Genomic DNA, 13,359 nt, shown 5'->3' on the forward strand with positions numbered 1-13,359 from the left:
GGTGGGGGCACGCAGCACCCCTCCCCGGCCCAATTTTGCCCCCCAGAGACCCCATTCTGGCCTGCCACCTTCTTTAAGGGGACGTGGAGTTTGTGATCCCCCCTCCCTAGGCCATATTTGGCCCTGTAGACTCCATCTCCCGGGCCCATCACTTAAATTATGGGGGAGATAAGCACACAAACGCCCCCCCCCCACGCCTATTTTGGCCCAAGGACCCCATCTCCACGGGCTGGACCTTATTTTAAAAGGGGGGCCAATATTGTGCTCAGGGACCCCACCTCATGGGGCTCGCCTAGTGAGTGGTGGGTGCCCCATGGTACACACTTCATATTTAAAAGGGGGAGCTTGTTTCCGGTCCAGGGAAGACATGGCTTGGCAGTTTGGGCTGGACTGTTCCCATGAGGCACAGGGTCAGACTGATTTGCATATAGCCATGTCTGAACTGGGGTGGCAGAGTGGGCTAAAGAACGGTGATGGATTAAACCCAGATCTTTTGACTGGGTGTGAGTGTTTGATTGATTCAGATGCTCCGTCCATCGCCACCCCCTTTTGTACCGCTTTTGGCCGCCATAAGTGTGGCAGGGTATGCTCAGACGTGAGTCCCTTGCTCACTTTGCCACTGGATTCAAGCAAGCCGGGCTGAAGACGGCTGGAATGCCAGAAACCGGTCCTCGGAAGCTTGTTTCCGGTCCAGGGAATACATGGCTTGGCAGTTTGGGCTGGACTGTTCCCATGAGGCACAGGCTCAGACTGATTTGCATATAGCCATGTCTGAACCGGGGTGGCAGAGTGGGCTAAAGAACGGTGATGGATTAAACCCAGATCTTTTGACTGGGTGTGAGTGTTTGATTGATTCAGATGCTCCGTCCATCACCACCCCCTTTTGTACCGCTTTTGGCCGCCATAAGTGTGGCAGGGTATGCTCAGACGTGAGTCCCGTGCTCACTTTGCCACTGGATTCTGGCCAGTTTGTAAATAGGGAGGGAGGCACGCAGCTGCCACCGCGTGCCTCCCTCCCTATTTAAACTCCACTAAATGGTGGATGCCCTAGAGCCCACCCAGGGCTCCCACTGCCTATTTGTTGGAAACATCGGATGAAGACCCAATGCTCCCCTGTCCCCAATCGGCTCCCTTCCTCCAGCGGGCTCCAGCATTACTCCCGCCCACATGGAACAGCTAAAAATTCTACTCCCTGCAGGCGGGAGCTATTTTTCCATCTGTTTCCCTGCCCCTTTCACATACTCAGGGAAACAGATGATATGTTCGCTCCAAAAGAGTGAGACTATTTTTCGTGCTCCCACCTGCTGGGAGGAGATACTGCTTCCTCTCATTTAGCAGGAGCTTTAAATTGCTCCGCCACACTTGAGAAAACCAAGGTTTCCCTGTCCGCACAGGTGCGGGCAGGGAAACCCCATATGTGCCGGGTGGGCACCCCGGGACATAGCAGCCTGGCACTGAGGGTTTGGGCCCCCAGGGCCATTAATGAGAGATATATGGCCCCCTTTTCCTTACCGTATTTGGCCTGGGGTCTCCATCCCCGGGGCCCATTACTTAAATTATGGGGGTGGGGGGGCATGCAGCCCCTCTTCCAGGCCTATTTCGGCCATGGGGACCTGATCTCCCAGGGCGTGGCTTTATTATAAAGAGGTGACACACAGCCCCTCTCCCCGGGCAAATATTGAGCTTGAGGACTCCATCCTCAGGGACCCGTCTGTGCACTGGGTTTTTAGTTGCCAAGATCTCCCATTCCCCAGATTATCCCTGAATAGTTCCGCTATCTACAACGAGGGCCTCCCTCCACAAGAGCATTCTCTGGCTAGCATGGCCAATGATAAAGCAAGACACCCAGGTGTGTGAGGTCATCCTGTTCTTTTTTGGAAATCCCCTTGGGCTCCTATTTCCAGTTATTGGTGTGCAAATCATCCTGAATTGAATAAATGGCTCCCTAATGAGGATGTTTGGCTCCCATAGTTGAGAGCCATACTGGCTGAGGTACGTTTGTTTTCTTGTGGTTTGTGATACTTGTTAACCATCAAGCCAAACTCTGCTATAAGGTTATTGAGTTTCTTTCGACTCGTTTTGGATGGTGGAGAAACAATTATTCAGTGGTTGTTTTTGCTGTTAAATTAAAGCTTTAAGTAGAGTTGTGTTTCATCTGCACAGCACTGAATCTTGATGTCCTAGCTAGCTAGGTGTGTGCCCAATTTAGAGAAGTTATAAGGTCAGCATATTGAAATGGTTCTTTAGATTATACTTTAAATACATTGTTTTATAGGTTAATTAATTGTGTCTAATATGTGTATATGTGTGTATATTTGGACTGTAGATTTGCATATGTAGTAGGCTTAAACACCAGATTAAAATCTTAAAAAATATAATAATGATCTTCTCTTTGCACATGTCTTTATTTTTCAGGAGCCAGGAGAAACAGCACTTCATTTTGCAATCCGTACAGCTGACCAGACTTCTCTACACATGGTTGACTTTTTAGTACAAAACTGGTATGTGAGATTTCGAGTTTTGGAGTGCGTATTGAATATGCTCAATGTTGGACTTGGCCCTTTTCGGCTAAAGTTCCTTAAACTTTTTACCTTCCTCCTAGACCTTTTTCTGACATTATGTTGCTGATTTAGATGCTTTGGGCACTTTGCCACTGCTGATCAGTGTCAAAGTGCAAGTGCTCCCTGTATAAAGTGCTATGGTAATTGGTTGTGCATAGTTGGTATGTTTGCCTTACTAGTAAATTCCCTAGTAAGGTGCACTATGTGTGCCAGGGCTGGTAATGCAAATCCTACTAGTGGGCCTGCAGCACTAATTGTGCCACCCACACAAGTAGCCCTAAGAAGAGATCGCAGGCCTGCCACTGCAGTGCCTGCGCACAGTTTAACTGCCTTGTTGTCCTGGCAAGTGCACCAACTTGTCAGGTCTTACCTTCCCTTTTTGTGCACATCAGACACCCCTATAGTATGCCCAAGTTCCCCCGGGCAGGGTGAAGTGTATGTGAAAGGTAGGACATGTACTGATGTGTGTACCATGTCCTGACAGTGAAATACTACCAAATTTGTTTTTCACTGTTGCAAGGCCATCTTGCCCATAGGACAGAATAGGGAATGCTGTGTCCCATGTTTCCAGCATGTCTTCCCGTAGGCATAAGATGGAGAGGTGGAGTTTAGTGTGCCTGAACTCCGAATTTAATAACACATCTTTTTGTGAAGATGATTTTTGAATTGTGTGTTTAGACACCACGCTTTTAGAAGTTGCTGGCTTCTTGTCTTAAACCATGTGATGTGGGCTGTGTTGCTGCCACCAGAGGATTGCTCCACCTCCTGCTGAGTATCTGGGCCCCAGACCCTGACTACCAAAGGAGGAGGGTGTGCACTGGCAGGAAGACACCCAGGTCAGAGTCCTCTGAACACAAAGACTTCAAAGGCATTCATTGGGTATAAATGTAAGAGCTGAAATCCCTGAACTCAAGACTGAAATCCATACTGAAAAAGTATTGAAACTACTTCATGGTCAGGAGGAACCTCTGCCAAAGAACAGCTGAAGACACTGAAGAGAAGGATTGCCCTTGGACTGCCCTCACTGGCCTGCAGTTTGTTGATTTGACTAAGGAGAGGAGAAGGGACTTTGCTGTGTGCTGTGTCCCACTGCTTGAGAGGACTTTGCTGTCTGCTGTGTCCTGAAGTAGCATGTCTCCAAGGGCCCGAGGAGAGCTGGTCCACTGTTGTGGAAACTCAGGAACATAAGAGTTTCCAAGTGTTTCTCAGCAACGCTGTGTGCGTGTGCTTTTTGAACGCCTGAGACTGCCGTGTGGTCTGTGGTGCTGTTTATGAGGTGGCCCGTAACAACATTGCCCCCGCAGTGTGAAACATCGTCCACGCTGCTGCAATGCTGTTTGTGCACCGAGCCGTCATCGTAACTGAGGCTGTGAGTAAAGATCGCCGCTGTCGCCCTGAGACGCCACGTGCCAAAGGATTTCTTTAAGATAAGGAAGCAACAAGTTGAAAGGGATCATGATCGTTGTTGGCCAAAAGGAATCTGCTCAAGATAGTCAACGAATGAGAAGGCAGCGTGGTAACCAGTCCGGCTACAGCTTCGCCTAAGCAACAGAGCTGCAATGTGATCGGGATCGCCCCCGTGGTTAGGCTTTGATTCCGGTTGGGAGCCGCAAGATGTGTGGGGCCTGGGGTGGCGTGCAGGAGGAGTACAGGAGTGCTCCGATCTCTCTCCTGCTGCACCGCGTTAGATGCGCTGAGTCCCCGAGCAGCCCCTACCTGCCCAGCAGTACTGGGTCGCCACTTTAAGCTTACAACCGTTGTCTCTGCTGTTGGGGCCTAGTGGTGCCAGATTGGCTTACCGCATTATTCTTACATTACAAACTGCCTGATACTTGCATTACGAACCATATTATTCTTGCATTACGAACTGCCCGATACTTGCATTACGAACCGCATTATTCTTGCAGTACGAACTGCCTGATTCTTGCATTAAGGACTGTCTTATTACTGCATTACGAACTGCATAGCATTGCATTAGGACTGCATTAGAGATGGTGAATTGCTAATTAATAGCGCAAGAACCTACAAGTGATTGTGATGGCCTAATAACCTGCCAAGGGAAATATTACGAATTTGCATATGTTGAAATTCTATTGTTGGGTCTCATCGTATTCCTTTTTAGGTCGAGCTGGTGTAGCAATGCGAAGCATTGCGTCCAGCGAAGTATCTATTGTTGGCCACTTCCTGTGAATCTGAGACGGGATGTGCACGCGCAAGCCCTCGGCGATTTCACCTCGTGGGTGCGCACGCCCAGCCCGGCGCCATGCACATCTCCTGTTCCACATTCTCAACAAGTGACTAACACATACACACAGCCACACTCCTGCATGCACACACACACACACACACACACACGCAACAGCCACATTCACGCATGCATGCACACACACACGCGCGCGCAGGCACACACACACACGCGCGCAGGCACACGCTCCTCACCGCTGCTGTTGGGGACAATCATTCATGGAGCGCCGGGTCCTCGGCTCCCGATGAATGGATGGGCGGGCGGGGGCGGGGGCGACGCGGCCAGGGGCTCCGGAGCAGGGACAGGCTGACAACTTCCAGCATGCTAACTTTCTGCTGCTCCGGCGGGACCTGCGGTGTGCTGCAGGAACGGCGGCTGCGGTGCACGGGCGGGGCAGGACAGCGGTTGCGCAGGATTCGTAGCTCCTGCCCTTCGGCCGCCTCCGGGACTCCGCCCTGCTAGCGCGCCATTGGCTGAGCGCCCCTCAGCGCTGGTTAGATATCTGGCGCGCTGTAAAGGCCATACTGGGGAACTAGGAGGCTGTATAGGTAATGCGCAGGTCACTAGGTAAGCAAGGAACTCACCTGCTTCGGGTCACGAGACGGAAAGTCTAATGTTTGTTTCCATATGATATTGTGCAACACTTTATCTGCCGTATGCTACGTATCAGAGGTGAGAAAGCGCACTATGTTAATGTGTCTGCTGCGGAGGGTCACGGGTCTGAATCCCGGCGCGGCCGCATAATAAAACCGTGGTACTCCAAATGTACGAGTGCTGTGAAAGCATAGGCTTTTGCTGCCATGCTATGCTCAACAAATCGACCTTGGAGTAATATGGCGGGGGGGGGGGGTGGGGAAGTGTTGAGAGGAAATGGGCGGGGCTCGCGCGGCAGACATACTCTCCTCGCAGCAGACCATCCCAACTCATTGGGGCCGAGCCACTAAAGCATTTATGTGTGTGTATGTGCCCGGAAACGTCCAACTCTCTCCTATATATCAGTAAAAGTGAAAAGAGGGCCCAGTGACGGTCCTTTATACTTGTGCTAGTTGCATATGTATAATCCTTGAATATTCCGTTTCATTCCCATTCAGGTGGTTCGCAGGCTATTCACAAAGTCATTTAAGAGCACTGCTTTAAATACTCTAACCCGGTGGTGCGAATATGTCGTCATGTATCTGTGCATTTGTTTTCACGAAATGACCCTGTCTACAGCACGTACATTAACTCAGAACAGGCCCAAGTCGCTGCCTGAGCTGAAGACAGAACAACGCTGGAATACTGAGAGGTAATCACCGCTCTGTGCTGTCCGAGCTGTGCAGACTGCAGCTCACGCACTAACTGAGACTCTCCCAGATCATGTAAGTGTTGTAGAAAGGTGCCACCCGTGCCTGTGCTCTGCACTGAACGGCATGCCTCGCTGAACTCTGTGGGGTGAATGTCACCCCCTGGCGCCCTTCTTCCCCCAGGCCAGCCTGCTTCCCTGTAAAGGAAAGGGAGCTGCAGCTGAAGCCACACGGGCCCCTTTCGATGCAGGGGCGCCGCACTGTCCAAGGAGGCAGACCTACATAAGCACAGAGCTACGTCACTGTGCAGGAAGCTGCACTGACATCAGAGGTGGCCAAAGAGAAATGGTTAAAGATGTTCATTTAGAAGTGAAGACAATTCAAAGTAGCTGCTGATCAATTCAGGCATTGCAAAGGGAAGTTAAGAGGAGCTCAAAAAGGGCACTCTCCCACGCAAACACACACACACACAGCTCTGACACCGCGCTCTCGCACAAGCAGACACGCAGTCCCTCACCCTCACACCCCCTCACCCTCACCCACCCCCCTCACACACCCGCTCACCCTCACCCTCAAACACCCTAACCCCCGTCACCCTCACCCCCTCACCCTCCCTCACACCCTCTCACCCTCCCTCACACCCTCTCACCCCGTCACAACCCCACACCCTCACCCTCACAACCCCATACACTCACCCTCACACCCCCTCACCCTCCCTCACCCTCCCTCACCCCCCCCTCACACACCCTCACCGTCACACACCCTCACCGTCCCTCACACACCCTCACCCTCACACTCCCTCACCCACCCTCACACACCCTCACACTCCCTCACACACCCTCACACACCCTCACTCCCTCACCCTCACACACCCTCACACCGTCACACACCCTCACCCTCACACACCCACACACCCTCACACCCCTTCACGCCCAGCGCCCTCACATACTCTCACCCTCACACACACTCACTCACACACCCTCACACCCTCACTCACCCTAACACCCCCTCACCCTCACACCCCCTAACACCCCCTCACCCTCACACCCCCTCACCCCCCTCACCCTCACTCACCCTCACTCACCCTCACTCTCACTCACACATCCCCACCAGCATAGCATAACAAAAGATAGCATAGCAAAACACAACAAAGCATAGCATAGCATACCAAAACACAACAAAACATAGCATAACAAAACATAGCTTAGCAAAACAAAGCATAGCATAATAAAACACAACAAAACATAGCATAGCATAACAAAACATAGCACAGCAAAACAAAGCATAGCATAATAAAACACAACAAAACATAGCATAGCACAACAAAGCATAGCATAACAAAGCATATCAAAGCAAAACATAGCATAGCATAACAAAACATAGCATAGCATAACAAAACACAGCATATCATAGCATAACAAATCAAAGCATAGGATAGCAAAACATAGCATAGCATAACAAAACAAAACATAGGATAGCAAAACAAAACATAGCATAGCATACAGCATCTCTCCATACCACCACAGCATCAGTCAGGGTCACCACAACATCACTATGCGCTACCACAGCATCACTGAACGCCACAGCATCACTCGTTGGCCATCACATCACTCAGCGCCACCACAGCATCAATTTGTGCAACAACACCTGGTTCAAATATGTTCTCTCAATGTTTTAAACTTTATTACAAATGTAACAAAAATATGTTAATATTTCACTTCTGTTCTTGGATTTTCGTCACAATAAAATACACTGAACATAATCTTCACAAAAGTTATTTACAAAACTTTAAGCTATTGCCATTATAAATTACTATAACGTTTATTTAAGTATTAATTATTGAAAAAAAATTAAAAGCTGTTGTTATTTGTAATATCAAGACATGTAAGTCACGTAAATACAAGACATATTGCATTACAAATGCTATAGGTGTCACATTTGCGAAAGTTATAACTATTGGCATTGTAAATGACAAAGCTATTAATTTCGCTATTTTCAAAAACAAAACATAAATAAAAAATGTGTCATTTACAATACCAATAGCTCAAACTTTCCTAATGCGAGACCTATTGCATTGCCAATGCTTGTTATAAATATACAGCTATTTTTATGAAACCAGTGGGGTGACCATTTGTGGTGTTATCAATGTGTTACTGGGAGTGTGGTTGCAAATACTTATCACATTGCCTTGGAGATAAGCCTGGCTGCTCGTCCCAGGCTACCAGAGGGTGAGCAGGGGTCATCCAAGAGTGTGTCCCTCCTTACCCTGACTAGAAGCTAGGGTCCCTATTTGGACTAAGGTATCTACCTCAGCCAACTAGAGAATCCCAGTTCTAACACTCATATATGTCTGATTTCTTCTTTCCCAGCTTAAAATCATGAATTGTTCACATCATTTCTTTTAAATCATTGGTTTTGTTTCCTTTTTGAAGTGCTCCTGTGCTTAGTTTGAGTCTTTAATGGAATCTTGCCAGGCAGATGCAACTTAAAGAACCCTAAATTACCCTTTCCCAAGGGGCCGCTCCCCAACATAAAAAAATAATGGTGGCCTAGTGTGGTAGACAAACCTACTAAAATATAAGCCACTCTGCCTCCAAGGGGACAGAAACCTCCAAACTAATTGCTCCCCAAAGGAAAGCCACTCTTCCCCGAGGGACCGCTCCCCGAAATTGATGAAAAAAAGAAATCGCTTGTGTCTAGTGGGCATTCCTGCCGCATGGCCGAGGCCCCATGTGCGATTGTGCAGCAGGAATGCTCCAAAGAGACATCAGAGGAAAGGAAAACCTTTACTTCCCCTCTTCGTACAAAACCAAATCCACCCTCCTAGAGGAGAAACTCACCTTTCTCTTAGATGCGCTGCAAGCAAATGTTTTCCAGCGCTCCTGGCAACCACTAATAACGCGCTGCTGTCATCCCTGGGGGCGTGGCTTCGGATCTGATGAGGATGGTCGCGTGAGCGGAGAGCTCCGCGCCGACCCCACAGTTTATCCTCTACAGAAGAGCTGCGTTGGCATCCCCAAGGGCAAGTGATTGCAAAGGCTGAAACCCGCTGGGAACTGGCCCTCCGGCACTAATCCACAACCTGAGAAGTGCGCCGCCCGGGTCGAACATGAACAAAATGGCCGCTTCTCCCTTCCTGTGAGCCGGGGAGCTGCATCGGCCTGTCGCCCGACAGAACACTGCCCCCCCCGCCCCTCCCCCGGCGTGTGATCGGAGGCGGTGACTCTGCCGACACCTGGTGGTGCGGATGCAAGGAGCGGGTGGCGGCAGAGAGCAGAAGACGACCGCGGCCGCGAGCGACAGCCTGAGGAGGGAGACTGATGGAGGCTCCTGTCACTGAGACCCTGGAGAGCGAGGCCTCATTTCAGAGCTGATTCCGGGTTTGAGCCCAACTATTAGTACCAGCGGCGAGGGCCTGGAGTGACGCTGCCTCCCGCGAGGTAGGGCGAGGCCGGCCTGCGGAGGTGCAGCGGTCCCTGATGCTGTTGGTGGCGCGGGGCAGTTCTACTGTGGTCCTGGGTGAATGCAGAGGGCAACAGAAGAACGGAGGCTGGAGGTGAGAACAGCTGAGAACTGTGGGATCTGATAAGCGTAGGAACAGACGACCCAGAGTGAATGTCCCCTGTTGCCAGGAGCTGATATGACTCACTGCTTCGGTGCCTTTCCTTGACGATTGCCTATCAGCCTCCACCCCAATTGCCTTGAGACATTTCCATCTAAGAGGATCGGCCTGGTGAGGTCTATTGAGCCACGCTGAGTGCTGGGGGCGCTGTGAGAGCATCTTGGGGAGGGTAGGGCTTGATCAACTTGTATTGCCCCCGCCTGCTCAGCGAGTGCTCAGCCAGGAGGCGAACAGGATCCTTGGGCTAACACAGGGAGCTGTAGAGAAGCGGGGGACCCCCAAGAGACCAACGAACTACGGAAATGGAGCCCCGTTGATCCCCATATCTAACGGCTGGAGTGTCTTCTTGAAGGCGGGAGAGGCATTGAGCGGCAGGACAGTGTTTGGGTGGGACTGGGGCCTTGGTGGACTGTGATCGATGGGGAAGCCATGAGGCCGGCAAGGGGTAGCTCACCCAGAACCTGGAGGACGAACCGATAGAGCAGTGAAGGCAGGACGCGCCTGACCCGCACCCGGAGGGCCTGAAACAGCAACAGGTGGAACAGATCCTTAAGGCATTCACGGATACGAGGGAGGCACTCCAGCAGGGCTTTGCTCAGGTGTCCCTGGGATTGGGCCTTTTGCTGGCAGATCATGCGAAACTAGCTGATCGGGTGAAGCAGGCCGAGAATACGCTGGAAGTCCTAGAACCCTCCCAGAAAAAATTGGATGTACAGATGGGGGAGGTTAACCGTAGGCTGCAGGTACTGGAGAGGCGGGCCGAGGATGCTGAAGGGCGTATTGGCGGAACAACATCTGCGTAGTGGGCCTACCTGAAGGAGTGGAAGGGGACAACATGATGGACTGTCTAGAACAGTGGTTGCCGACAGAGGTTGCCCCGGAGGGCCTGACACCTTTCTATACCTTGGTATGAGCACACTGGGTGTCGGCCAGACCGCTGGCGCCTGGCAGAGCACCCAGACCGGTAGTGGCCCGCCTGCTCCACTATAAGGACAGGGACCTGCTCTTGAATAAAGCACGCACTGCAGGTCCCTATCGAGTGGACAATAATAATATGACCTTGTTCCCAGATTACACCTTTGAGGTGCAACGTCATCGAGCATCGTTTCTGGCAGTTATGAGAGCCCTCTGGGATGAAGGATGTTCCCGGCACGCTTGAGAGTGACGCTGCATGGCAAAACCTTCTTTCACAATGACCCGAAGGAGGCATGGAGCTGGTTAGAATCTTATCGAACGGGAGCAAGTGCAGCAGGAAGAGGCAGAGAAACGCAGACAAAGGCATTGCCGTTGCGCTGCGCGCGCCGCAACAGACGACGCTGGAGCGCTGAAACCCTCTACGTTTCAGACAGAGACAGAGAGTACAGCGGAGCTACAAGCAGTGACGGAGATATCCCGGACCGGTGGAGCGGCGCTGTTGGAAGAGTCAGCTTCTGACAAAGGCTCAGCTGGATCTGAATACTTATGGGTCAGACACGGGAAGTGGTCCCTTGCCACATGTCACCCCTGGGACGGCGGATGAACTTGTGGACGCCTGAACTTGTGTATTAATCCCGGTGATCAGTAAGAGGGGTTGGTTGACCCTGGTTCCTCTGCTCCTGGGGGGAGGGGTCAGTCGGGGTGGGCACATAACTAAATTGATGGTGGCGGGGGCAGTTCTACTGTATAACTGTCTCCGCTTGGGTTACAATCGGAGGAATTGAAGTCTTTTCTCTTATAGTGGGGTACGGCGCACAAACTCGATGGAATTGTAGATTAGATCTTCTCGGCTCTAGGGCACCCCCTAAGTTTCGCTCTTTGAGTGAATTTCTGGTAAATACCAGAAGAACTGTTAGTGACTAGTTTGGATGGGTATTTGCTGTTTAGGGCCTGTTCTGGGGAGGGGTTCTTGGGAGAGTTTGTAAGTTGTTTTTGGGGTAGTTCGAGCCACTGGAAGGCGTGCAATTATGGGTAAGGGATAACCAACACAATGGGGACATCACCTGAGTGGAAGTGTATTACATGGAATGTACGGGGGATGCACACAATGCAAAGACGCCACAAGATCCATGCTTACCTGGTACGTAGGGGAGTGCAGATTGCCTTCTTTCAAGAAACCAATGTGGATCGAGCCGAAGGCCAGGCATTACAGCGCAGGTGGCAAGGGCAACTTTTTTGTACGACTTATTCTGCTTTTGCTAGAGATGTCCTAATATGCGTTAGTGTGGGGGTTACCTTCCAGCCAGTGCAGTGGTTAGTTGACCCAGAGGGGAGGTTTGTGGCTGTTATGGGATGTTTGGGTGGGAAGGAAGTAACATTATGCAGTGTGTATGCTCCCAATGTGGAACAGGCGACCTACTTTGTTAGACTGTCAGGGAAATTAGCTCCCTACTTGACCGGTTCAGTGATAATGGGGGGTTATTTCAACTCCATTACAGAAATTGGGTTGGATAGGTCCCACCCACCACTGCCAGAGGCTCCCATACATAGAATCTGAAAACCCCGAAGGACTTGGCAGGAAGTGTGGGGGTTGATAGACACTTGGCGCGCACAGCACTTAGGAGACCGGGATTACTTACTTTTCCGCTTTGAATGACCTACATGTACGGCTGGTTGCCATATTGTGCACCCCGAACATTCATGAGCTGGTAAGGCATAGCGAATATTTAACAAGGACGATTTCAGATTATAATCCTCTCTTGCTGGCGTTAAACTGGACTCGGGAGAGATCTGCAATTCCAAACTGGCGACTGCTACCGGAGGCGTTAGAGGACCCTGTGTTCCGAGCATAAATGCAGGAGGGTATAGAGCATTATTTCCAGGAGAACTAGGGTACGACTTCTTCCTTGGCGCTGGAGTGGGATGCTTTTATAGTGGTGGTGCGGGCGTATGCATAAATAAAATTCTGGAGGTGCGGAAGACACTTCTGCAGGATTTAGAAAAGGAGGAACGACATTTGCGCCAGGTGGAGACAGCCTGCCCGGAGAATCGGGAGATGCAGGCTGAGGTCCTGGCTGCGAGAGAGAGGGTAGCAGCCCAAGAGGAGAGGCTACGTTCTTTCGATTATGAAGCACATTTGGCAAAAGCACATGCAGAAAGGGATAAGGCAAGCACATTACTGGCCTGGTTGGCTAACCCAGCCCAGTGGGGGGTGCCTTTTCTGGCTCTGACTACACCGACGGGAGCGCAGGAGTACACCCAGCTTGGGATTAATGGGTTATTCCTGACCTATTATGCAGACCTATATGAGAGTAAACTGCAAGACACAGGAGATGGACTAGGGTTTTTTTTAGCTGAAGCACAATTACCGTGCCAAGAAGAGGAACAGGCGGACACATTAGGGTGGGAAATACGTAGCGCAATAAAACACATGGCGCATAAAAAAAACTTTGTGTGCGGATGGGCTACCAATAGAATTTTACTCGACATACGTTGATATCTTAGCTCCTAAATTGTCTGCAGTTTACCAGGAAACCCTGTCCGTAGGAAGGCTGCGTGCCTCCACACAGGAGGCAATCATTAATCCCCTCTTGAAACCGGGAAAGGACCCCTTGGCCACATGGGCATACGACCCATTATCGATGCTAACTTATGATTACAAAATATTAAGCAGGATCCTTGCAACCAGGCTTCTTCCTTATATGGAGCAGTTGGTCCACAGCGACCAAGCGG

At 50.8% G+C, this 13,359-nt stretch overlaps 1 protein-coding gene across 3 annotated transcripts in view; it reads left to right on the plus strand.

The window, feature by feature from the left end:
- ASAP1 (ArfGAP with SH3 domain, ankyrin repeat and PH domain 1) overlaps positions 1 to 13,359 on the plus strand; it is a 2,040,747-nt gene that overhangs the window by 1,395,567 nt on the left and 631,821 nt on the right. For all 3 annotated transcript variants that reach the window (XM_078686749.1, XM_078686753.1, XM_078686750.1), the window contains one exon: positions 2,416 to 2,501. In XM_078686749.1, coding sequence (XP_078542875.1) covers positions 2,416 to 2,501 — 86 coding nt within the window. The remainder of the gene's footprint in view (positions 1 to 2,415; positions 2,502 to 13,359) is intronic.

Source organism: Lissotriton helveticus, chromosome 4_1 (assembly GCF_964261635.1).
Source record: "Lissotriton helveticus chromosome 4_1, aLisHel1.1, whole genome shotgun sequence".
Lineage (NCBI taxonomy): Eukaryota > Metazoa > Chordata > Amphibia > Caudata > Salamandridae > Lissotriton > Lissotriton helveticus.